At 61.8% G+C, this 24,824-nt stretch overlaps 1 protein-coding gene across 12 annotated transcripts in view; it reads right to left on the bottom strand.

Moving 5' to 3' along the window:
- The window catches only part of FBRSL1 (fibrosin like 1), an 89,765-nt gene that overhangs the window by 9,116 nt on the left and 55,825 nt on the right, over positions 1-24,824 (bottom strand). For 8 of the 12 annotated variants that reach the window (XM_070220484.1, XM_070220485.1, XM_070220479.1 and 5 more), the window contains exons 5-11: positions 24,756-24,788; positions 5,485-5,530; positions 2,481-2,775; positions 2,126-2,343; positions 1,359-1,427; positions 975-1,189; positions 139-189 (exon numbers count right to left, since the gene is read on the bottom strand). In XM_070220484.1, the coding sequence (XP_070076585.1) occupies positions 139-189; positions 975-1,189; positions 1,359-1,427; positions 2,126-2,343; positions 2,481-2,775; positions 5,485-5,530; positions 24,756-24,788 (927 nt within the window). Of the gene's footprint in view, positions 1-138; positions 190-974; positions 1,190-1,263; positions 1,428-2,125; positions 2,344-2,480; positions 2,776-5,484; positions 5,531-24,755; positions 24,789-24,824 lie in introns of all 12 variants that reach the window. The other 4 variants (XM_023647375.2, XM_070220481.1, XM_070220477.1 and 1 more) reach the window with 3 other exon arrangements.

The following is a 24,824-nucleotide window of genomic DNA, read 5'->3' as shown; positions in this document are numbered from 1 at the left end:
GCTTGACATCCTGGGCAGGGAGGCAACATGGACAAGGCCTCCCTCCGGGCCAGTGCACCCTCCTCTCTGCCCTGCCACCCCAGCCCGCTTGGAGAGCCCACGGCAGACCAGCAGGAGCCTGGGCACAGAGACACTCACGTTGGAATGTCGGAAGTAGGGGCTATCCAGCTTGGGTGCATACTTGTCAAACTGGAAGGAAGAAACTGAGAGTGAGGCCTCCCCTACAGGTGACACCCTCCACTGGGCCCAGCACCCGCCCACCCCGGCTGGGCCGGGTGGTGGCTATGATGGCCATCCTGCCTCTTGAGGCTGTGGGCCTGCAGCCAGCCATCCCCCAGGCTCCCTGAGGGCGCTGGCTCCCGGCTCTGCACATGCCCTGCACACGCCCTAGGGGGCCCAGGTTCTCACACTGGGTGCAGCCCCTCCTCCTTCTGATGGCCCCACGACGGGAGGTGCAGACTCGCCCAACTGAGTGGTCTGCTTGTGTTGGCTGAGACCCAGGAGGAAGGCGCCACAGCCATGATGGGGGGCATGGAGCCCAGGGCTAGTGGCCAAGCTTTGGACACACCCAAGCCACCGGCAAACTGGCAGGTCTCAAAGCGAAGCCTGGTGGGAAAGGACTCCACCCCACACAGCAGTTGGCTCATAAGTTCCTCCGTGGGCCCCAGGAACCCTCTTAGTCCTGTCTGGGCTTCCAGACCTGCTGTCCTGCTGCAAACCTAGACGTTGAGGGCCCCATGTGGGTGCAACTGGCCCTAAGGCCATGTCCTACATGTGTGGACACAGGGCACTTGCCGAAGCCCAGGAGAATGGCCCAGGACCCAGAGGGGACCAGAGGGAGGGGCTGCACGGACAGACAGACAGAGAGGGACGGTGTCAGCCTGCGTGCGTGCAGAGAGCGTCTGCGTGTGCCTGTTGCGGGTCCCGCTGCCCGGGCCACCCCCGCCCGCCCGCCGGCACAGGGGCCTACGCACCGGCGGGGGTGCGGCGGGCGGCAGGAGCGGCGTCGGGGACAGCCCCGCGGGGAAGGGGGCGAATGTGTGTTGGTGCTGGTGTGTGTGCTGGTGTGTGTGTTGGTGCTGGTGGAATTCCGCCCGCAGCAGAGCCCCCGGGCCCAGGGGCGCGCAGGGCCGCTCGGCGCTCTGGACCAGAAAGCGCGCGTTCAGCTCTTGCCTGAGCAGCTCGCGATCTACAAGAGAAAAGAGAGAGAGACAGAGAGACACGTCGGCCGCGGGCTCCCGGCGGGGCGAGGCGGATAGTCACCTGGCACTCCCGGGTTCGGCAGGCCAAGCCGTGGTGGCCGCTCGCTAGGTGCGGGCCCAGGGGTGGAGGTAAGAGAGGTGCCTGTGACCAAGTACCAATCAGAATCCCCGAATGAGGCTGGCAATACATGATTGGCTGGCTGAATGAGATCAACAGGCTGGCATCTAAAGGCAAGAGAGAACACGGTGAGCCACCGGGAGCCCCGAGACAGGCCCGCAGGGGAGCCCTGCCCTGCCTGGCTGCCGCCCGTCCCAGCCACCAGTGTCCCGGTCCCATCCCGGGGCACCAAGCTGCCCCCAACCCGGGCTGGGCTGACAAAATTCTAGGAAGAATTTGCAGACCCACAGAGAAATCCTTACTGACCTAAAATTTGACCCTGACAGGGCACCTGTGGGAACCAAGTGGAGGAGGAGGCCAGTGTTCACCTGGGACTCCGCTACTCCACTATTCTGCCCTAGAGGCCCCCAGCAGGCCTAGGAATGAGGGATGAAGAGAGGCGGCAGGCCTGGGGGCCCTGGTCGCCATGCCTATGGAGTCACTCTGGGCTTCACCCCCCCAGGTGTGTGACCAAGCCTGGCAAGGGCTCAGGAGGGAGCAAGACCTGTCTGTGTGTTTGTGTACACCTGTGTGCACCTGCGTGTGCATGACCGAGGCCCGGGCAGGAAGCTTCCTCTGCAGAAGACAGTGAGACCCCTGGGAAAAGTGGCCTGCAGGGGCCACAGGGGCACTGCCACCTGGCCCGTGGGTTCCAGAGCAGGTGGACAGCATATGTGCCTTGGAGGCCAGCACACCTCCCCAGGGGCTGCGTCCCTTCCACCTGCCCAGGGCTGAGGATGATGGGGTGCACGGTGCCAGGACCTACCGGCAGGGTGTCCTGGGATGACCAGGCTGTTGGCCGGCAGTGCCGGGGGCGGGGGCAGTGTCGGGGGGGCGGCGAACATGGCCGCGTGGTGCTGGTGCTGGGCCTGCGAGCGGAGCGCCAAGTGTGAGGTAGAGAGGTGGGGGCCTGGCCCGTGAGGCGACAGAGACGCGTGCTTGGCGAGCCCGAGGCTGGCGCCGCTGCTGCTGCTGCTGCTCCTGCTGCAGGGATGGGGGGCGCTCAGTGCCCGCCGGCCGCACGCCCCACCCCACCTGAGGGATCCTACCCCTTCCCAGGACGGCCTCTGGACTCCTCATCCCCCGCCCCCCGCCTTGGGCCCCGCCCCCCGTACACCCACCTGAGGCTGTGCAGGCCGTTGTGCGCAGGCGCGCCGGGGCAGGGGCCCGGGAAGGCGCCCAGGGGCAGAGGCACGTGCGTCGGGAGCGGGGCCCGGGGCTGCGAGGGCGCGGGCGGCAACGGCGGGGTGAGGTGGGGCGGGCCAGGGGCCTCCTTCTTGACCGGCGGGCTGGCCCGGGGGCTGCGCGCGGGGGGCGGGAAGGGGGGCTCGGTGCTCAGCTCGCGGCTGCGCTCCAGGCCCGAGACCTTGGGTGCCACGCCGGCCTTGGCCGCGGACTTCTCGCCCGGTGTGGGGCCTGCGGGGAGAGGGGCCGGTGAGCCGGGGGCCCTGTGCTCACCCCTTGAAACTGTCCACCACCTGTGAGGAGGCCCGTCGTCGCCCCAGTTTCAAACAGCGAGGCCACGGCCAAGGCCAAGCCCCCCACCGCCCACTCCACCGGGTAGGGGTCAGGGCTACTGCTGGGGCCTGCTGGGCTCCTCTCACGCTCCTCCGGTGGAGGCCCTAGCCCCAGGGAGGGCCACCCTCGAGGGCCCACGGCCAGGCAGCGCGACACCCACGGCAATCCCAGTGGGGCTAAGGCCCCACTTTACAAACCAGGAGACGGGGCTGCGTCAGGGAGTGGGCCTGCTCTGCCCATGGACATGCTCGTCCGCCCTTGACAGAGCACTCGTGCCAGGGGTCCGCTCTTTCTGCAAAGACCCAGGTGACCCGTGGCCTAAGCCCCCTTTGGGCCTATGCCCTAAGGGGAGACTTTCTGGGTGGCTGGCTTCACCCTCACTGCCATTGCCCTGTTCTCACCCCTTTAATTACCTGCCCAGGCCGGCTGGCCAGCGCCTCTGCTCCCCTCGGAGCTTTGGGCCTGCACTCAGGCTATGACCTCAAGCTCTTGCCTGCTTCTTCCAAACCATCCTTTCTGTGGCCACAAGCAGAGTATCGGGTCGGTTGTGTGCCCAGGGGCCAGGGGGATGAGAAATATCCGAGGCAGGCCAGAGGGAGACCACATGCTGGAGGAGGTGCCCCCACAGTCTCAGTGCTTTGCCTTGTGGGGAGGATGTCCCCATTTCCCAGGAGGAGCGGGAATCTAGGGTGCTGAGCACAGCTGCCCCATGCAGGCTGCTGGCAGACCCTGCTTCCTCCTTGAGGCCTGGGGGCCCGTGTGGGTGACTGGACACAGCCTTCCCTGCGGCCGCCACAGGGCCGTGACCAGGCAGGCGGTGACACCGTAAGGAGGTCTGTGGAGGCCTCTGGGAAGACCTTCCTGGTAAATGCAGGTGGCAGGAAGCGGCCCCTTCTGCTTCCTCAGACGCATCCCTCTGCTACCTTGTCTGTCTGCTCAGGGACAGACCTAGGGAGGAGGCCACCACCACCACCACTGCAATGAGGACAGGGAGCTAGGGCCGATGGGTTTAGCCCGGTGGCTCATGGCTGCCCAGAGATGCTGCTGGTCCCCTGCTCCTGTCTCTCCCACAGCTCCACGCCATCCCCTTGCAGAGGAAGAGCAGCCACTTGGCTGGAATGAGTGCAGACCTGGACACGACCCCACATGTGCCACCAATGACCTGGTCCTCCTGGAACCTTGTAGAACCTCCTGGAATGTCAGCCCCTCACTAGGAAAGCATGAGCAATGCATCTCTCTGGGCGCTTCAAAGCCTTGGCTGGTTCCCTGAGCCCTGCCCACACGGGTGAGCAGACCCTGGCAGTGGGCTGAACTGTGCCAAAGATACATCCGAATTGTGACCCCTGGTACCTGCAAATGTGAGCTTATTTGGAAAAAGGGTCTTTGCAGATGTAGTCAAGCTAAGAATCTTGAGATGACATCAGCTTGGGATAGGGTGGGCCCTAAGTGTCCTTGTAAGAGACAGAAGGAGGAAAGTGTCGTGACAATGGATACAGAGATGGGAGGGATACAGCCACAAGCCCAGGGACGCACAGGTTTGCAGGCAACACCAGAAGCTGGAGGAGGCAAGAAGGCTCCTCCCCTAGAGCCTTCGGAGGGAGTGTGGCCCTGCCCCCACCGTGATTCAGCCTAGGGCCTCCAGAACCTGAGAGGATAGATAGCTGTTTGCTGAAACTGATACAGCCCTGCATAAATGCTGTCTGAACGCCGGCTAAGCGGCCTCTCTCCTAGGACCTGTCCCCTGTGTCTCCTACCCCGACTCTATCCAGTGGGCGTCCGTTTTGCTGCAGTGCTCTGATGTGAGGAAGGGGCTTCTCGAGTTGAAGGCATGTAGAGGCCAGACCCGGCTCCCAGGCCAGTGGGACTGTCACTGCAGACACCCCCGCATGTGCTGCAAGGCCTGTCGATCCAGTCACATCCAGATGCAGCCTTCCAAACAAAAGGGCTAGTGACGCCCCCTCTAGGCCATGCCACGATGGACAGTCTAGGTCACAAAGGCCTGCCCTTGGGTGGGACTAACACAGGGCCATCCACTCTCCAGAGGAGTGCTGTCCAAGAGAGCTTTTTAGGGTGATGAAATGCCATGTGCCTGCGCTGTCCCATGCGGGGGTCACCGTGTACCTGTGCTGTTCCACGCACAGGTTACTGGCCAGGGGGCAGGGGTGGCTGAAGAGTCTAGTCCACTTCATTTCAATATTAACAGCCACACATACAGTGGCCGTGGGGGCCAGCCCACACTGTGGCATGGATGCTTCACAAACCACGAGCTGCTGGCTGTCCCCAGAGCACCTGACCCCATGAGCCTGGGGGGCCCAGGAACACGCAATCTTAACAGTCCCTAGGGGGTGTAGACCCCACTTTGTGAACCACTGCTCCAGAGCTGCCCAGCTCCGGCTGGGACACTGGCCCCACTCCTGGCTTCCCCTGCTTTTCTGGTGGCTTTCTTGAGGGGCAGTCCCTCAGTGAACCACAGCACCTAACTCCTGCCTCAGGTTCTGTACCCAGAAGCCAACCCAAGACAGGGCCTAACCTGGGACCTGCCACTGACTTCAGGAGTGTCCTGTCCCTTCCTAGAGACCAGAAGCCCAGGCCAAGAGACATGCTTACCTTTACTGGCTGCTGGGGCAAAGAGCTTCTCGGAGCCCACAGACGCCTGGAAGAGAGAGAGAAGGGTAAGAGGTCAGAGGAACCTACAGGGCTGGGGTGACTCTAGGCCTCACTCCCCTGCCCTTGGCACCCAGGAAACAGGTCTTGGGCAGGTTTTGTGCATGCGAGGGCCGCCCAGCCTCATGGAACATATCCTGCCCCCGACAGCCCCCTGCAGGGTGACCATGCCCAGCCTGGCTGCAAGCACATGGGCACACAGCTCACTCGGCCAGTGGTGGAGAAACCAAGGATGCCCTGCTCAGCAGGGATGTGTCCTCAGCACAGCCCTGTGGGTAGGAGGCTGGGACTGTGAATCTGGGTGCCTCCCCGCCGTGCCTGCATCAGGAACCTGAGGGCTCTGCTGGGCCTGCCACCAGAGGTGGTGGAGGATGGGGCAGAGTCCGGGATGCTGCCCCTGCCCCATGGGGTGAAGACAGTACCTGCCCAGCCTTGAGCACCCAAGTGGCAGGTCTGGAGACCATGGCCTCCATGATGTGCCGGGCATTGGGGGCAGAGCGGACCACTCTGGGTGGGGTCACGGCCACTTCAGGAGGGGGCATGGTGGTTTCTGATGGACTCCACCTCAGCCTCTTTCCCTATGGGGAGATGTCCACGTGTGTGCAAGGCCTGGGGAGGGGACATCGCCTTGGTGCGGGCGGTCAGGGTGAGGATGTGGCCCCTTGACGTCCAGCAGGAGGCCCGGCATGGATCACGGGAACGAGCTTGGTCAAGTGCCCTGAGTAGACCTGTTCCTCCTGATCGTTTGTTTTAAAACAGCTTCACTGAGATATATTCACATACCATACAATTTACCCACTGAAGAGGTCCAATTCAGTGGTTTTTAGTGCATTCACAGCTACGAGCAACCATCCCCTCAATCAGTTTTAGGACATTTTCATCACCCCAAAAAGAAACCTTGCGCTCTTCAGCTATCACCCAATCCCTGCATCTCCCCCAGCCGTGGCAGCACTGCTCTGCTCTCAATGTCTACACTACCCCCATTCTGGACTTTCAGGTGGAGAAAGCTTGCTGTTGGGGGGTGGGGTGACTGAGTACCAAGGAGCGTGCCTTCCCGTCAGGATGGTCACCATCAAGGAAAGAGAAAGCAACAGGTGCTGGCGAGAATGTGGAGAAACTGGAGCCCTTGTGCATGGCTGTCGGGAATGTAACAGGGCGCAGCCGCTACGGAAGACAGTATGGAGGTTACTAAAAAAATTAAATATAGAATGACCATATGATCCGGCAATTCCACTCCTGGGTATATACCCAAAAGAAGTGAAAGCCGAGTCTCAAGGAGGTATTTGTACACTCATGTTCACAGCAGCATTATTCATGGCAGCTAAAGTATGGAAGCAACTCAAGTGTCCACTAACGGACTAGGTCAGCAAAGTGCACTCTATCCTCACAGTGGGATGTTATTTAGCCTCAAAGAGGAAGGAAATTCTGCCACGTGCTGCAACATGAGGACAGCACACCAAGTGGAATAAGCTGGTCAGAAAAAACAAACACTGGAGGATCCCAATTACCTGGGGACCCTGCAGAATCAAATCCAGAGAGACAGAAAGTAGAGGGTCGGGTGCCAGGGGCTGGAGGAGGGGCAGGGAGTTGGTGTTCAACGGGGACAGACTTTCAGTTTGGGAAGATGAGTTCTGGAGATGGATTTTGGTGATGGTTGCACAACAACGTGAATGCACCTAATGCCACTGAACTGTATGCTTAAAAATGGTAAGATGACAAGTTTTATGTGTATCTTACCACAGTACATAACAAATTTAAACAAAAAAAGAGCATGAGGGCGCTTCCTGGGGTGATGAAAACAATCTCCATCGGACTGTGGTGGTGGGTACATAGCCTCCACGTGCACATTTAGAAGAGGCGCATTTTACCGCAGGCGACTGTGGTGCACGAGAGTCAGCTGCAAGATGCGGCCCTGATGCGAGAGCAGGCCGACAGGTGGACAGAACAGAGGCCAGAACCCAGAACAGCCCAGGCACAGGGAGACTCAGTGCGGGCTGCAGTCTAGGGGGACGGGAGGGGCCTCAAATGGACAGGGTGTGACAGGAGCTGGCCATAGAGAAGGGAAAGCCGAGAGCTGTTGTGCTCCCTATGTCAGAATAATTCCAGACCAATCGCTGATGTAAATGTGAAAAACAAAACATAAATGTACAACGGAACCCCATGGTGTGGCACTTTACAGCTGTGCTGGGCCCAGGTGGCATTCCTAACCGCATCTCAGGGACCTGTGCCAGGAAGAAAACGGGTGGCAAGGCAGCCCACAGACAGTGCTATGCGCCCCCAAGCTGGCCCGGGAGGCCGCCACACCACGCGATCCCAGGAGCTCTGCTGGTGGCAGGAGAGGGATCCCTGACAGATGGGCGACGTGTTGGCCACAGATGCAGGGGGTCCCAGATGAGGAAGGAGGGAACAGGCTGGCCTGAGTCTGACTGAGTGGGGGCAGTGGCACGTGGATGGTCCTTCCCATCCAGCCACCTGGGGCCAGGACATGCACACCCTCATGGAAGCAGGCTCAGTGCCAAGGGGGCAGGGGGCCGAGGCCGGGACATGTCAGGCTCCTGTGCCCCTGGGGACGCCTTGGCTGTGACCTCTTCCCATGTCTGTTTCTGTGCTGGATTGTTTTTTCTGGTACATCCTACATGGTGAGTTGTGGTTGTTAGTGTCCCTGGATTGTCACTTCACCCCTGAGGAGTCCCCATGGGGCCGAGGGGTCCACTGGAGCTGGGGGTCTGTAAGGGCAAGACAGGGCAGGGTGTCGGCCCTGGGGGCAGGACGCTGCAGCCCAGCCTCCAGCTCCAGACACAGGCAGCAGCACCTGCCCCACAGGGCCAGGCCCCCAGCCTGATCCCCGGATGGAGAAGAAAGGTCTGTGTGCGAAGTGACAATGCCTCAGGACAAGGATAAGGACAGCCCACACCAGTTTGCTCTGCGCCAGGCACTGCCCCAGATCTGCCAGGAGCCACGATCTTGTGTAACACAGGCATGAGGCCAGACACACTCCTGACCACTGGACCCCTGCCCTACAGCGCATGGGTCACCCACTCTCCCTGGGCCTTCCCAAAGACCCCCAGGCCTTCCTGACTGGATCCTCCTCACGATCCCAAGAGGGGGTCCTGCTGTCACCCCCATCTGGGGACACACAGCAGCATCCAAGTGACAGCTCTGGTGTTATAATAATTACTACCTGATCTTGTTAAAACTCGCACAAATTAGTTCTCCACGTACTATCTGAGAGCATGTTTCATAACCAAGTCACCCCTGGACTGAAAACATTCCACCACCTGCCCACTGCCCCAAACCAAAATCTGAGCTTCTCTCCCAGCCCCCAAAAGGCTGTGACCAGCAGGCCAGTCGGGCCCCCGACTTCACCCAGAGGCCCCCGACCCCAGGTCCACTGGCTCCACTCCTGTCCTTTTGGCTTTGGCTGCGCCCCCCGGACCCCCTAGTCTGAGAGGGGTCCTCATGAGCACTGGTGCTGGCAGATTTCAGTCCTCTTCGCGTGTGGGCCCTGGCCTGGGGGGAGGAGGCAGGGGCATGGGGTGATGTGCCCCCAAGATGAGGCCAGCCAGTGGTGCAGCCATGCCCCTCTCGTGAGGCCGCCCCCTGAGGGTCTTCATTGTGCACTGTGCTGACAGCCCCTCTCAGCCGCAGGGACAGTGCTGGTCGCACAAGCAGTCTCTGAGGGCCCCAGGCTCAGCGGCACTGCCAGAGGGCTCCTTATCTCACTGGCAGCAGATGAAATAAATGAGCTGGGGGCCTGGTGGGGAGGAGGGAGGGGGCTGAGGGCTGCGCCCACCTGCCAGCCATCCCACCCAGAGGTCCTCACAAGTGGGCGGGGGAGAGGAAGCTGGTGTGGGATGTGAGTCCAGAGCACCCGACAGCAGGGCCACCGCCACCTCGGCTGCACCCTGCGTGCCCTGCCCTCCCTGGAACCCCCTCCTATGACTGGGCATCACCATCAGAACAAGGCGGACATCAGAGAGGACCACTGCAGAGGCATCACTCTGAGAAGACCCATGTGTTCCTGTGGGCGCCCCGCCTCTCTGCCCAGCCTGGGGGGGGGGGGCGGCAAGTTCAATTAAGGCCAGGCAACCCCTCCCCCCAAGGCCCAGCCCAGCCTGTTCTGGTTCTGGTTCAGTTCAAGGCCTGAACTGAGCCAGAGCACCGACCCCCAAGACCAGGAGGTGGCGCCCCAGACGCAGGGAAAGTCAGGGGAGCAGAGGAGGGGGCAGCGCAAGGGACTGGCAGTGTCTTCCCATCCCTCTGGACACCTGGGACTCCCACCCTGGCAAAGGCAGGTGGGAAGGCCACTCCCCTAGGTCCATCCGGTCCCCATGCCCCCCCCCCCCCCCCAAGGCCACAGTGAGCCCGAGTTAAAGTTTGCTCAGGGAAGTTGACAGATCCGAGCCCCCGCGGGGTCCTGTTCAGGGACCCAGCAGGCTTCCACTGCTGTGAGGGCCCGGACATCTGCCAGGTGCGGCCACGCCCATCAGGAAAGGCTCTGCCCAGACACCCGCGGGCAGCCCCAGCCTCCAGGCCCCTTCCTGGCACAGGCCCGGAGGCGTCCCTGCTGCAACTTGCTGGGGCACCCGGTTCTCTCGTTCTTTCCCTTCCAGGACGAGGGGTCTGGAGCTGGTCAGCTGACCCAAGATGAGTGGGCGGCCCCAGACCCCTGCTAAAAACTTCCCCAGGATTATCTACTGAAACACGACCCAAGCGCAGCCCCCTCCTCCTCCAATCCCGGCACGGAGCCGGTGTGGGAGTGACAGAAGAGGTCACTCCAGGCCAAAGGACAGGTGGGAGGTCCCCAGGCTGCAAGTTCAGGGTCCTGATAGAGGGGGCAAGCCCAGGAGGGAGAGTGTCAGGGCCAGCACTAACTCCCCCGAGGTGCGTAATCCCGGCCGCGGGCAGAGGTCACGGCGTGCTTTGTCTGCGAGGACGAGATCCGCGGGGGCAGCCTCGGCCCAGACACGCGGCCTAGCCTTCGCTGGCCGCGCCCCGCCCCAGACAAAGAACTCCAACTCCGGGCAGGTGAGGGTGGCGGACGCCGGGAACCCGGTGGCCGAGCCAGTGCCCGGGCACAAACAAAGGCGCGCGCCCCCCACGACGACCGGCCGCGCCTCCGCCGCGGGCCCCCCAGCGCCGTGGCCGCGGCCCAGGACCCTCTGTGGGGCTGCACCCCCACCCGACTGCCGCCACGTGCGCCCCGGGGGCGCAGCCGGAGGGACGCGGGGTCTCCGCTCTCCTGGCTCCCGGGAAAGAAAGAGTGAGCAGAGCGACAGCTTCTCTCCTGCGCCCCGCTCATCTTAGAGGGAGCGGTTGCTCTCTCGACCCTGGCCCCCAAAGTCCCGAGTCCCTCCCCGGAGCCACCAGCGCGCACTCACCGCGCGAGCGCCCCGGACCCGGCGCGCTGTGCAGGCGATCGCCGCTAGTCCTCAACCCGGAGCCGGAGCCGAAGCCAGAGCCGAAGCCGGGAGGCATGGACGCGGGCGGCAGAGCGCGGGCCCCCGCCGGCCTCGGCCCGTCGGGGTGGCCCCTCTCTCGGCGCGCCCTGCCTAGCCCGAGCCCAGGCCAGGGACGCGCGGGGCGCGCATGTCCGCCGCGCGGGCTCGGCGCGCTCCGAGCAGCTCTCGGTGCACTCCGGGGCCCCGGACCCCGTCGGGCGCGGCGCGGGGCGGAGGCGCGGCGGCGGCGGCGGGCGCACTGCTGGCAGGCGCGCGGGCGGCGGCGGGCGAGCGCGGGCCGGCGGGCGGGGAGGGGGCGGGGCGCGGGCAGGCCCGACTAATCCAGCCCCGAGGCGCGGATCTGCCGCGCGGGGTCGCCAACTCGGTCCGAGTAATCGCCGGCCCAGCTCGGTCACCAGGTCCGGGCGCGCAGCGTCGACTGTGCTTCTACGCCCCGTTTACAGAAAGGGAAACTGAGTCACAGAGCAGCGAGGTTGAGGAGCTGGCAGTTGAAGGAAGGACGACAGAGACCCCACCATGTGCGATGTAAGCTCCGCCTGCCCCGGGCCTGGGTTTCACCATCTGCAGAACCGGGGTGCAAACTGGGAGGAGGGGTCCGAGCACGCGCCGACTCGACTACCGCCCAGAGCTGCCGTGAGGATTCTGCCTCCGAGGAAGCCGAATTCAGATCCAGGCGGAAGCCTCGCCGCATGCGAAGGCCGAGGACATGCCCGACGCCCATCGAGGCGTATGGGGGGGGGGGGGCATCTGCCACTCAGAGCTCACTGGAGGCTCACCAGGACGCAGTAGCACACCTCCCATCACGACATGTGCTGTGAAAACATCCTCGCAGGCACGCGGGTGGACCGGCGCCCAGAAGGAGTTTGAGCGCCCCCCTCTAAGCTGCTGTGGGGCTGGGGGCACCAGGAGGTCGCTTTGGTGGGGTGTCCAGGGACCCGCGGCTTAGAGGCTAGGTTTGGGGCCAGTGTACACCTCTCCCTGGCTGGGTGGGGGAATCAGCAGAGGGTCCATTCAACGGGAGAGCAGGCACCTATTTACATGCCCCGGGGGAACCAGCTTCAGAACCGGATGCGCTGGCCCAGCGCTTTCCTTTCCAAGAGGTGGCTAAATATACATGAACATGCACGTTGCACAGCGCACGAGACATCTCCAAAGAACAGACGACTTGCCTCTGGTGCCAGCCTCCAGGTGGGAACTTTCAGTCCTTTTGTTCTGTCTGAATTATTTACCAAATACCTGTATTCCCTTTACCCACCCACCCACCCTCAAATTAACAGCATTCTCCAAAGTCATGCTGTTTCTTGCCAAAAAATAGCAAACACACAACATTGCTTTGTGCCAAACACCATGCCGAATGCCCTGTAACTGTGAAATTGCTGGGCCCTCAAGCTTGTCTTTTGAGGATGCACTTCTGTCATCCTTATTTTGTTGATGAGGAACTGAGATACGGAAGCAAGGTGGCCGAGGGTCATGCAACTGGTATGTGGCAGAGCTGGGGTTGAACCCTGCCGCCTGACTGCGGGGTCTGTGGGCTCTGCGAAGACACGCTCTTCTTCAGGGAAGGCAGCAGAGGCCAGACCTGGGACTCAGGATTCTGGTGGGAGGACTGTGACTCCCAAGGCCGGGGACTCAGCTTTGCCTGGAGGGTGGGTGTCTGTAGGCCTGGGTGCCCTCCCCCCCCCCCCCCCCCGCCATGCCCTGCCCAGCAGGGTTGTGAGCTCCTGCACACGGCCCTGGCTCCAAGGCCTCTGGCAACGAAACGGAAAGATATCCCTGTGGTGGGGTGTCCCAATCTGCCTCTGTAGTTTGCAGCAAGACCCTGAAAGATGTCCTGCCTCACTCTGGGAATCTGGCTGCTGACCAGCCGATCTAGAAAGTGAGAGACGAGCTGGGTGGGTCCAGTGTAATCACAGGGTCCTTACAAGTGGAAGAGGGAGATGGGAAGATGCTGGCTGCTGGCTGTGAATATGGAGGAACGGGCCAGGAGCCCAGGAATGCGGGCGCCTCTAGAAGCTGGAAAAGGCAAGAAGGAGACTCTCCCCGGAGCCCCAAAGGGACCAGCCCGGCCCACACCTTGACTTTAGTCCAGTGTCGGACTTCTGGCCTCCAGACTGTGAGGTAACTGTGTTGTTTTCAGCCACCAACTTAGTGGTCATTTGTCACAGCAGCCAGGGAAACTCATCCCCTCACATCCAGGACCCTGATGAGGGGATGGAAGCAGAAGGACAGATGCCCATCAGCAGGCCTGAGCCAAGACCCTAGCCTGGCGAGAGCAAGAGATGACAGGAAGGGAGAGAGGCCTCTGAATGGCGGCGGGAGTGCCCCCAATGAGGGGCCTTGAGCCTAGACCTGAACTGCAAGAAGGACCCAGCTGGGGGCACTCTAACAGCCTGTGCAAAGCCCTGGGGCAAGAACAACCTGCCGGGCTGCACAGGAGGTGTGGGCACAGGGCCTCAAGGGCCACACAGGAGCTTGGGCATCTGTGTCAAATGACAGAAGATGCTCTGGGTTTAAGCAGGAGAGAACTGTGATCTTTGAGAAGACCCTCTCTGAGGATCCACCATAGGGCCAGGGAAGCAAGGAGCCCAGCTGGGAGCTGCTGTGACAAGCCAGTGTGGGGACAAAAGGGAGTGGGGGCCCCTCTCCTGAGATGGGGAGGGGGCTGTTCCATTGAAGGTGTCAGCTGTCGGCTGGTTACAGGAGCTTGGAGCTCCACAGGTCAGTGACTGGGGCACCTGGCCTGGGGAAAGTCAGCTGGGGGACCATGAGGGCAGAAGGGCCCTGTGCCACAGTCACTCTGTCTGACATGGGGCCTGATGGTGAGGCCTAAAGAGGCCTGCATGAACGGGCAGGAGCGGGGAGGAGAGAAGACACAGACCCGTGAGGAGTCCCAGTTCAGTCACTTCTGCGTGACCCTGGGCAGATGCCAGCCTCTTAGGGGCAAGCACGCACGAAGTCAGGGTTTCCTTGAGAAGTGAGCTACTGAGTCCTCGGGGCCTCAGAAGGTGTGTTCTCTTGTCATGCCTCCTACAGATGACGGGCTGGGGCAGAGGCTGGCACCCAGCAGCCAGGCTGCACCCACTTTCCCCTCGGCTAGAGCCCCCACTCCTGGTAGTTACAGGTTCCAGAAGCCAGTGGGGTGGGGAGAGCAGGTGAGAACTGAGTGGCTACTACTGTGCCAGCTCCAGGAACTGGCTGGAGCAGCTGGGAGATTTGCCGGCCAAGGAGGAGCAGCCCCAGCCCAGCCATATCTCCTGGTCCCAGACAAGCCCCCAGGTCTGGCTATCAGGCCTTGGCCAAGGTCTCAACGCGCCCCCGGCTCCTCTCTCGGGGCCTCCACACGGCAGCTCCAGCCCTGGAGCTGGGGAGAAGAGTGTCTTCCTGTAACAATGTGGTCTTCGTTTCACACCTCATTCCTAGGGCCACCTCAGGCGCCAACAGTCTTTGAAGAGGCTGCCTCCCTTGCAGCGCTCCCCCGGCCTGGTTGGCACCCCTGTGCAGGTGTGGGGCCCCAGTGGTGACAGCTGGCCACTCCTCGCAGCTGCCTCTCTGAGGGGGCAAGTGGATGCAGAGGCTGCAGATGAAGAAGGCCGGTGAGCCATGTGATGAGGATGCCTGATGAGACTGAGGACAGCCCCGTGCAAGGAGGCTAGTGTGGCTGGGGTGTCACGGAGAGGGAAATGGCCAGCGGGGCCCAAGTCGAGTCCCCACCCAACATGGCCCGGCTCCCAGCATTACTTATTCCTGGCCACGCTGGGAGTGTGGCCTTGCAAGGAGGGACCCCATGGGCGTGGACCAGAGGCCAGACCCTCCCCCAGGCTGGCAGGCTCAGCTGAGGTGAGGGCATGGGGGGACAGATTCCAGGGAGGGTCCCTGCAAACTGTGTGTCCATCAGCAGAGTGCACAGTGTCAGGAGAGAAGCAAAAGCCAGAAATACCCACAATGCTCATGAAGAGGCCGATGGCACGTGAATCAGACCACTCACACGGCCGCGCCCTCATTATGTTACTGACCAGAAAACGCGAATTCAGGGCAAAACAGCTAAGAGGGGAAAGACCTAGGATCTCCTGGAATTGAGAAAACCCTGCGAAAAGCCTTGGAAAGAGCGAGGATCTGACAGAGTTGGGAGAACAGCCTTGAGGACGCTGAGCCAGCCGAGGCGGGCTTCCAAGGCTGAAGCCCCTGTGTGAGAGGCCCTGGGCCACCTGCCATCCTCAGTGCTGCGGCCCCGACAGCCCTGTGGCTCGTGCTGTCCACGAGGTGGCTGTGAGCAGCAGGACGGGGCCACCTGCTGCAGTTGAATGGTGGCCCCAAAAATACGCCCACCCAGAACCTCAGAATGTGACTGTCTTTGGAATGAAGGTCTTTGCAGGTGTGATTAAGATATGGGTCTCAGACGAGCTCATGCTGGATTAGGGTGGGCCCTACATCCCAGGACTGTGTCCTTCTAAGACAAGGAAAGTGTGTGTCCCTTCACAGGGGAGGCCACATGCCCGTGGAGGCAGAGATGGCAGCCCTGTGGCCACAAGCCAAGGACACCTGGGGCCCCAGAGGCTGCATGAAGCAGGAAGGCCCCTCCGGAGGGAAGTGTGGCCCTGCGACACCTTGACTCTAGACTTCTGGCTCCAGAATGTAAGGTAAATTCCTATTGTTTAAGCTGCCCACTTTGTGATACTCGCATCCAGTGAGGCAGCAGGTGGGCTCCCAGACCAGCTCGTCCCTGAGGGTAACGTGTCCTCAGGGGGTGTCCGAAGCAGAAGCTATGAGCTCCGTGGAGCTTTCTGAGGACTGGGTGGGGGCGAGGGTTCCACATGTTAGGAGGGGTGTGTGTGAGTGTGTGCACACGAGTGCATGTGTGGTGTGAACACATAGGACCATGTATGTGCACGCATGAATGTGTGGATGCACGTGTGCATGTGCACATATGTGTGGTTCGAACACATGCGTGCATGAGCCTGAGAGTGTGCATGTGTGTGATGCAGGGAAGGGAGGCAAGCCCTGTCGCCCAAGGCTCCTGCGGTGGCCCAGGGCCTCTGGGTCACTGCGTGGGGTGGGGGTGCAGGCCTGGCTCTTTTCAGCCAGAACAGCAGCAAAGCCCTTGTGCCGGGGCGGGGGGCGGGGCTGGGGTCTGCAGGCGCGGTCAGGGCTGAGTGGGGGGATTCCCCCCACCCCCCTGGGGTAGAGGCCTACCCTGGACTCTGACACACTCTCTGGCTATGGTGGGCCGGGTGGAGAGGTGCTCTGAGCACTTGGGGCTCAGGCACTGCATCCACAAGCAGGGAGAGGAGTCCTGAGGGCTCAGCGCCTGGGGGACAGGGTGAGGTGTCCTGGCCGGTCCACCCCGACCTGTCTGCAAGCTCCTCCTGTGTCTGAAAGTGCCTGGCTTGTTTCGTATGCTCGGCCTGTGCCCTGAAAGACCCCAGGGTTCCCCCCGCCCCTTCCTGCCCCCGCTGTAAGGACCAGCACAAGCTCCACCAGGCCCCTGCCCACGTGGTGCAGCAAAACCTCCTCTATGGTCAGCAGGGCAGGTGGGGTTGGGAGGGGCTGTGACCTCCTCCAGACACGGAGGGGTGGGACCACCCGAGGGCCAGAGCACAACCTCCCTCTAGGTGCCCCCGCTTCCCCCTCCCAGTCAGGCCCGGTACATGGGCCCCGGTCCCCACCTATGTCTGTTCAGCTGGTTCTGGAAGCCAGAGGGTGGGGTGGGGGAGGCGGGAGGGGCAGAGGGCTCCCCCCATGGAGGCCTTCCTGCTGCACCCCCTTCTCCTCGGCCTCAGCATTTCCATCCAGCTGCAAAGGTGCAGGTTCAAGTCCACTCTGCACGTGGATGCTGTGTGCCCTCGTGGGCAGGTAAACTCTGGGCCTTGGCTTCCAGCTGTGTGCAGCAGGCACCCTCCCTGCCGCTGGTGAGCAGTGTGCCCTGTTCTCTGTCTCTGGAGGGCATCTGCATCTGCCCCCACTGAACCCGCTCTGCTGGGCCAACAGCCCCTTCCAGGCAGTCCAGTGGTGGCCATCTCCCGTCACCCCTGTGTTGCAGCCGTCCTGCAGATCCCTCCAACCCGATACCTCCCAGACAGACATTTTCCCCTCCCGAATCTGCCTGGCCTCTCCCACGGGACCGGCCCTTCTCACCCCACAGCCTCCGGCAGGGGCCCACATGCGCCCACAGGGGCTGAGCGGGGCTAGAGGAGCTCGGTCTCTTGAATGCTGGGGGACAGCTGGCCGTGCGGGCTGCCACCAGATAAGCTGTCCCAGGCCATCAATGGGCCCTGAAGGCATCACGTGGCTCCAGATCCCAATACATGGGAAACCCACCCTCTCCCTCCAGCAAATTTCCCCATTCACTCAGGCTACTGTGAGTTGAGTTTTTGTCTTTTGCAACCAGAGCACCCTGGTCTTCCTCACCTCCTTCACCCTGACCTGCTTCTGGTGAGCCCCTGCCCTCTGGCCTGAGATCTGGGCATTATCCCCAATATGTGGTAGGAAAATAAGAGTCCCCAAAGACATCCACGTCTCAATCCTCGGAACCTGTGAACATGTCGCCTTATGTGGCCAGAGGGGTTTTCCAGGCCTGATTAAGGATTTTGGGATGAGGAGGTTATCCTGGAGGCTGGTGGCCCAATGTGATCACAGGGTCCTTACAAGAAGGAAGAGAGGGGGCCGGCCCCATGGCCGAGTGGTTAAGTTCACGTGCTCTGCTTCTGTGGCCCAGGGTTTCGCGGGTTCGGATCCTGGGCATGGACATGGCACCGCTTGTCAGGCCACGCTGAGGGAGCATTCCACATGCCACAACTAGAAGGACCCATGACTAAAAATACACAACTTTGTACCAGGGGGCTTTGGGAGGAAAAAGGAAAAATAAAATCTTTAAAAACAAAAAAAAGAGGGAAGAGAAAGGTCAGAGTCGGGAGATATGATGACAGAGACAGAGCTCAGAGTGACGCGAGGAAGAGGCCATGAGCCCAGGCACGCAGCAGCCTCCAGAAGCTGGAAAGGCAAGGAACCAGGTTCTCCCTGGAGCCTCCAGGAGCCAGCCCTGCTGACACCTCAATTTTTGCCTAGCGAGGCCCATTTCGGACTTATGACCTCTAGAACTATAAAACTCAAGCTGTTTTAGGCCACCGAGTTTGTGGCGTTACAGCAGCTATAGAACACTAATACCACCCACCCTGTATCTCCAGCCCAGGCCTCGCTGTCTCCTGCTGGGACTCTTGCAGTAGCCTGACAGTGCCTGACTTTCCCTGGGGACTCCAGTCTGGTGGATCCTCACCCTAAGGGACCTTGGGCATGTCACTGAATCTTTCCGTCCCTCAGATTCCTGGCCAAGAATGGGCTGCAGGACAGATGCCACTGCAGAGGGTGGTTGGGTTGCATGAGCTGATGTGTCTAAAGCCCAGGAGGGGCCAGCTACGTGTCGGTCATCAGATCACAGTCCTCGCTGGGACCTACATGTCGCGCCCAATGCCTGCCTGGAGCCTTGGGGAGCAGACAGCCAAAGGCCCTTCCTTGGGCAGATGCATGGGAAGACACTCTGGGCTCAGTGCCTAGGTCAAAGGGCACAGCTGAGAAGATGGTTGAATTCAGTCCCTCCGGCACCCTGGTGAGGTCACCCTGTGCAGACACTGTCTGTACTCCGTGTGGGGCAGCCTGGCCTGCGTGCATCTGAGATGCAGGTGCCTGGGGAGCGCCAGCAACCTGCACCTCCGTCCCCACAGCAATCAGCCAGGAGCTGGGTGGCCCTGTGGCCGGGAGAGGCGAGTCCTCAGGCGAGAAGGATGGGAGTCTGGGAAGGTGTTCTCTGGGGCAGGGCCGGCGACACACGAGGAAACCTCTGCAGGCAGGAGTGCCGAGAGCCATCGGGCTCCTGCAGGAGCCGGCTGCACAGCGCTTCCTTGCAAGCCAGCCTGGGGCGGCCATGGGGGGCAAGTGCAGACGCTCGCCACAGAGGGGCTCCACGATCCAGGGGAGCTGCCCGGACAGCGGCAGGGAAGGTGGTGGTCTTAGGACGCATACCAGGTGCTGCCCGAGGTCCAGCAACTGAAGGGTTACTGGGCAGGGAGCTCCAGCCCGGGCTGTCTGTCTGTCTGTCAAGCCCTTTCCTTGCAGTTCACAGGAACCTTGTGAGGCCCATTTCAGAGATGAAAAGACAGATGTTCAGAGAGGACCCCAGTCAGGCACAGAGGAGGCTGGGCTGGACTCTGTTCTCACTGCAGACTAAGGACACAGAAAAGCAAGGCCGACCCAGGCCTGGAAAAGAGTCTGGGGGGAGGAGGGCTGGGCATAGAGGGGCGGATGCCCACTCAGCTCATCCTGCGCAGCCACCAATGGCACAGTTTCCATGGGCCGGGTGCTCACAGCAGTGCCCGGAACCCACAGGCCCCATCATGACCCCATTCAGCAAAGAGGAAATTGAGGCTCAGAGAGCAAGGGCTCCAGGTGTCTGGCCTGTGGGCCAGGTTTAACCTCATGCTGTGCCACTGCGCACAGAGGGTCTTTGCCCTCAGCCCCCTGGGGGGCCCCTCGGGAGCCCCACGGCCCTCAGGTGAGGGTCCCTGCCCCTCCTGGCTGGCCAGCGGGCTGTCTGCCCCATCCCAGCCCATGCCCATTCCCACAGCCCAGGAGCTGGCCAAGCATGTCCTGACGGGGGGCCTAGGAGACAGGCCAGACAGACAGACGTCCCTTGAGGGAGGGCCGTGGCCACAGGCAGCGGGGAGGAGCACAGGCCAACCAGCCACCTGGCTGGGCCACTCAGGCAGACGGCAGCCAGTCCGGGCCCAGCAGGCTGCCTAATGAGCCACACACATTTTTCACCCCATATTTTTCCAATAAAAAAGCAGTTAGACACCAACCGCAGCCTCGTGGAGAGGCCATCTGGCTGCCTGGCTCCCGAGCTTCTGGCAGCACACGCTGCCTTTCCCGCCGGTGGCGGGGCGCCCAGAGCAGGGATGGCAGGACAGGTGGGCGGGGTGTGGGGGGCCTCAGGGCAGGGCCTGGTCCATCTGGAGGGTGGGGGCGGAGAGGTTTTCCTGTCTGTCTGTCTGCATGCCAGCCTCCAGGGCTGCTGCCGGCTGGAGGGGACCTTGCTGGTTGGTTTGTCTGTCTGTCTGTGTCTTGAGGCAGTGTTCCCAGTGCGTCTGTGCCCCGAGCCTGCAGCAGGGCACAGGCTGGTGGGCGAGGGGTGGGTGGGTCACAGGAGTCCAGGGGAGCAGCAGCCCGGTGCAGGTGCATACACGTCTGACCTCAGACCCTGGTGGGTCTGGGAGGAGCCAAGTGGCGAAAGGGACAGACCTTGGGTCTTGTTCCTGCTCTGTCTAGGAGGAGATCTCCCTGGGGTGCTCTCCCCAGCACCCAGCACACGCAGGAGTCAGTGCTGACAGGCCCCAGGCCCTGGCCTTCTCCTGCCCGACCTGCACATGCAGCTGCCTCTCACCCCTGAACCTGCCCTCCCAGAGCGGCCCAGGTGTCTTCTGACCAGCTGTTTCTGGTCTGCTGCTGCCAAGGAATGCAAGTCAGGCTTGTTGTGACTCCGTGTAGGGCATGCGTTCCTGACGGCCCAGGGAGCTGCTCGCGGCCTGTCCTCTAGATACTGGCTCTGGGTGAGGCCGGCAGCTGCAAGTGAGTGCCATGTGCCCCTTCTGTGCTCCTGAAGGCTCCGGAAGTCAGCCTGGAGGCCCTGTGGGGACACTCGGTCTTCTTCCCATGATGAGTTCCTCCCAGCCTGGTGAAAGGCCTCACCTGGCTGTGCGCCTGGAGAGAGGAAGTCGAGGTGCCGCAGAGAGCAGAGGCCCTTCTCTGCTCCCGGAGGGGGCCCTGCCTCTGGCAGGTCAGCCTCACGGGGTGGGGGACGAGGAGGGACGGTGACTCAGGCCTACCCTGCCTCTCTGACTTGCGCCTGCTTTTTTTTTCTTCTTTTTCTTCTCCCCAAAGCCCCCCAGTACCTAGTTGTATATGGTAGTTGTGAGTGCCTCTAGTTGTGGCATGTGGGACACCATCTCAGCGTGGCCTGATGAGCAGTGCTGTGTCCGTGCCCAGGATCTCAACCTGCGAAACCCTGGCTGCTGACGCAGAGTGTGCGAACTTAACCACTCGGCCACGGGGCCGGACTCTGGTCCTGCTTCTTGAGGGGCCTGAGGAAGCTACTCATCGCCAGAAACCCAGCTTGGCTGAGGGAAGGCAGCTGGCACTCAGGTCTCTCTTGCCATTCAAACTCTTGCTATTTGTCACCCCAAACACCAGAACCAGACAGCAGTGAGTGAGGGGCGCCCCTTGCCAGGGAGGACACTGAGGGGTTTGGACTGCAAGTGATAGCCGCAGTGCATAGTTACTGTCCCTGTGCAGCCAAGGACTGAGCATTGGGGAGCACTGCCAGGGCAAGGCTGTATGGCAGGGACAGCCCGGGATGGTGGCTCCCCACTGGACTTGGAACAAAACCTGAACTTCTTGCTGTGATTTATGTGATGCAGCACCTCTGAACTCATCTTCTCTTTCCCTCCCACACTCTGCTCCAGCCTCAGTGGATGTTTTGCACCAACACTGTCCCTACCTCACCATGTAGGAGGTGATCAGTCTGTTTGTATACTCAATGTGCAGAAAGGTAGAATGCAGATGAAATGGCAGGTTCTATAGCTGCCTCTGTGGACCAAGAGGTAACTGTGAGGATGGAAGCCATATGCCAAGGATGGCCAAGCAGAAAGACAGAGCAGCCTGATGATCATGGACTGGCCAAGTGCAGTTCCTAATGATATAGGGCCTATGTGGTGGATAACTGGGGTCTGTACCATGAAAGCCAGGATGGAGTTGGGAGGTTATCATGTAGGCAATAGGGGTCTCTGCATCTTTCTATCGAGAGCAGAGATGTGAGCAGATGAGCAAGGAGACTGTGCGGTGCCTGGATGAGAGATGGTGAGGGCAGTGGGGGGCTGGGCAGCTACAGCATCCAGACCTACAGTGCAGGCAGCCACCTGGGGCCTGGTGAGTCATGACAGCATGGCCAGTGCTGACACGCATGTCCCCATCCAGATGGCAGAAATACCAAGATGTGTCCACGCTGGCTGGTGAATTTCCCCGGGGCCCTGGAGGCAGCCCCTACCCCAGGTGGCCTCTCTGGGAAGCCCTGAGACGTCCCACAATCAGACGGCTGTGGGGAAGGCTCCGCCAGCATCTGCCCTTCCTCACCAGGGCCACAGCTGCCAAGGACCCAGCGGAAACCCAAAAGGGGTCTCCCAGCCAGCAGAGAAGTCAGCCCCAATGCAGCCCCAGCAGCCCCTCTCGGCAGATGGCTCTGGAACTCACACCCTGGCCTCCAGAAAACCCTCCAGAGCAGGGGCTCATCCCTTGGGCTGCATGAGGGGGTCACTGGAAAGACAAGGACCACCAGTTCCAGACTCCACCCAGACTGTCCAGAGCGAGTTCCCTGCCCACCTCTCCTGACCACACCTGCTCTCCCTTGTCCGTTGGCCAGGCCAGGCTAGGCAGGTCCTTGGGTACCGCTCAGGACCATCCTGAGGCTCCTGGGTGGAAGGCAGAGCCACAGCCTCCTGCCAGCCCTCGGTCGTGGCCTCTGGCCCAGCCCAGGGCATCAACAGCCACAGGCACAAGTGCCTCTCACTCTCAGTGCGCAGTCAGAGCTGCTGTGTGGGGTGGGGTCCTGGCCGCTGTGCCCTGGCATCGGCCCCTTCCAGCACCCCCAGGTCTCCACCCCCTGGAGTCCTTGCTCCTGCAGTGGGGGGGACCCAGGGGTGAAGGGAGAAATATGCCAGGATCAGCACTGACCAGGGGCCGGGCCGGGCTGGGCCCTCGAGGCCCTGGGGCACCGTCTGGTGCTGGAGAGCAGGAGGCAGTAGTTACGGGCAGGCACAACCTGGCAGCGGCTCCAGGACGTTCATACCCAGAACCAGCTTGAGGGAGTGGCTTTGTTTCTTCTGTACAAGACAGGCCTAGGGGACCCTGGAAGGAGCTGCCAGCAGCCTCAGGGCCTCAGCAACTCTCCCCACCAGACTCCCAGCCGCCCCGCCCAGAGCAGCCCCTGGCTTGGGGAGCATTTGCTGCAAATTGGTTTTAAATTAAAGGAGGTGCCGAAGGTGACGTGCCAGCTCAGCAACTTCCCAGGGGCTGTAATCTAATCCATTAAAGAGACAGAGGGATGACAGCTCCTGCAGGCAGCTGGTCCCACTGTCCACGGCCGCTGCGGAGGCTGCGGGTGGTGTGGGGGCCACACAGGTGCCTGGGGGGGCCAGCCGTGTCCCTCAGTCCCCAACACTCCGCCCACTCACAGGATGGCTGAGGGGAGGGCACCCCAGGCCACAGACAGTGCCAGTCACTTCCCACTGCCCTGCCCTCTGGCCACCTTGGCCGGATGGTCCAGAGCATGGCAACGGCTTCTTATGCAGACCCACTCACCTTAGACAGCACATTGTGGGGCATCCACACCTGCTCCTCCCCCGGCTGCCTGGTGACTCCCCATTCCCTCCCGTCGCCCTCCCAGGCCCCTGGGATGACGTGCACTCTTGGCTGGTAGCCCAGCCCAGGCTGGTGCCCTCCACGTGGCTGGGCATCTCGACCCCCAGGCACCTCCGCAGACCTGTCCTGACCCTGTCACCCTGCTGGGTGGCCTCTGGGTCCTTTCCACACCTGCTCACGTGCTCAGCTGCTGAGCTGCACTTGAGCAGAAAGCCTGTGAGAGGGAGTGACTGCTCCGTCTGTCTACTGCATGGACAGCTCCTGCCCAATGCAGGCTGGGCCACACGCCACACACTCCTCCCAATGAAATTAAATTACTCCACTTCACAAAAACTTGCCTAAAAACCAGTTAGTGTGTAGCAGGCCCTCTGTCCACCTCTCGCAAAGTGCGCTTGTGCACACCATCCCTGGAGCCTGGATGCTCGTCTTCCGAGGGACCCCACCTCCGAGGAGGAGGGTCCCAGCCCTGCCGGCCCTCACCACCACCTAACACTCTTTTCACTCAGCCTGCCCGGGTTCCAGCTGTGTGACCTCAGGCAGCTTTCTTATCCTCTCTGTGCCTCAGTCTCCACGTCCACATTAGTAATTATAGTTCCTGGCCCACAGGGCTCTGGGACAAGCAGACAGGTGAGCGCTAGACTTGTGTGCCCGTCGGGTCTCACTCGTGCTGCTGCTTCTCTTGATCACTGCCCACCCCCACCAGTCAGAGCGACGCCCCCACTGTGTCCCCCACGGAGCTCAGCACAGACAAGGTGCCCCACAAACAGCTGCTGAGCTAAGAACTCTGGGTGGCCTCTCCCTGCTCCCTAAAGAACACACCATGGCCCCGCAGATGACAGGGCAAGGACCCTGAACCCCAAGGGCCAACGGCAGGAGCCGTGGGAAGGAGCCCAAGGAAGCAGCACGGTGGCTGTGGGAGGGCCTGGCGGTTCCCGCGCTCAGCACTCCAGCTGCGCGAACCTGGCTCCGGACCTCACTGCTCCCAAAGACTGAGGGCGACGTGGCATCGGTGGGAGTCTCACTTTCTGGGGACAGCTGGGGCCCCAGCTGGAAACGCTGGGGCTGCCCTGGGCCAGTGGTGCCCGAATCCCAGGGGCCCTGGACAGAGCTCCCTCTGGGGCCTTGAGTTGTGGGCCCAGGAGCCCTGGTGGTGCCCCAGCACCCATGTCTCTTGCACCTGGTCCTCAGCCGCGTGAGGCCGGGTCCCACACCGGAGAACCGTGACCTTCTTGCCAGTCTCCAGAGCCCCTGCTGTGGTCGGGTCAGCAGGAGGGGGTGAAGGGCGGGGCTTACCTTGTCGTCCCCGTCCTCGCTCTCGCTGTCGCACTGTGGGAAGAGAGAGAGAGGCTGAGTCAACACCCA

This window comes from Equus caballus, chromosome 8 (assembly GCF_041296265.1).
Source record: "Equus caballus isolate H_3958 breed thoroughbred chromosome 8, TB-T2T, whole genome shotgun sequence".
Lineage (NCBI taxonomy): Eukaryota > Metazoa > Chordata > Mammalia > Perissodactyla > Equidae > Equus > Equus caballus.
This window is presented reverse-complemented; position numbering and strand designations above follow the sequence as displayed.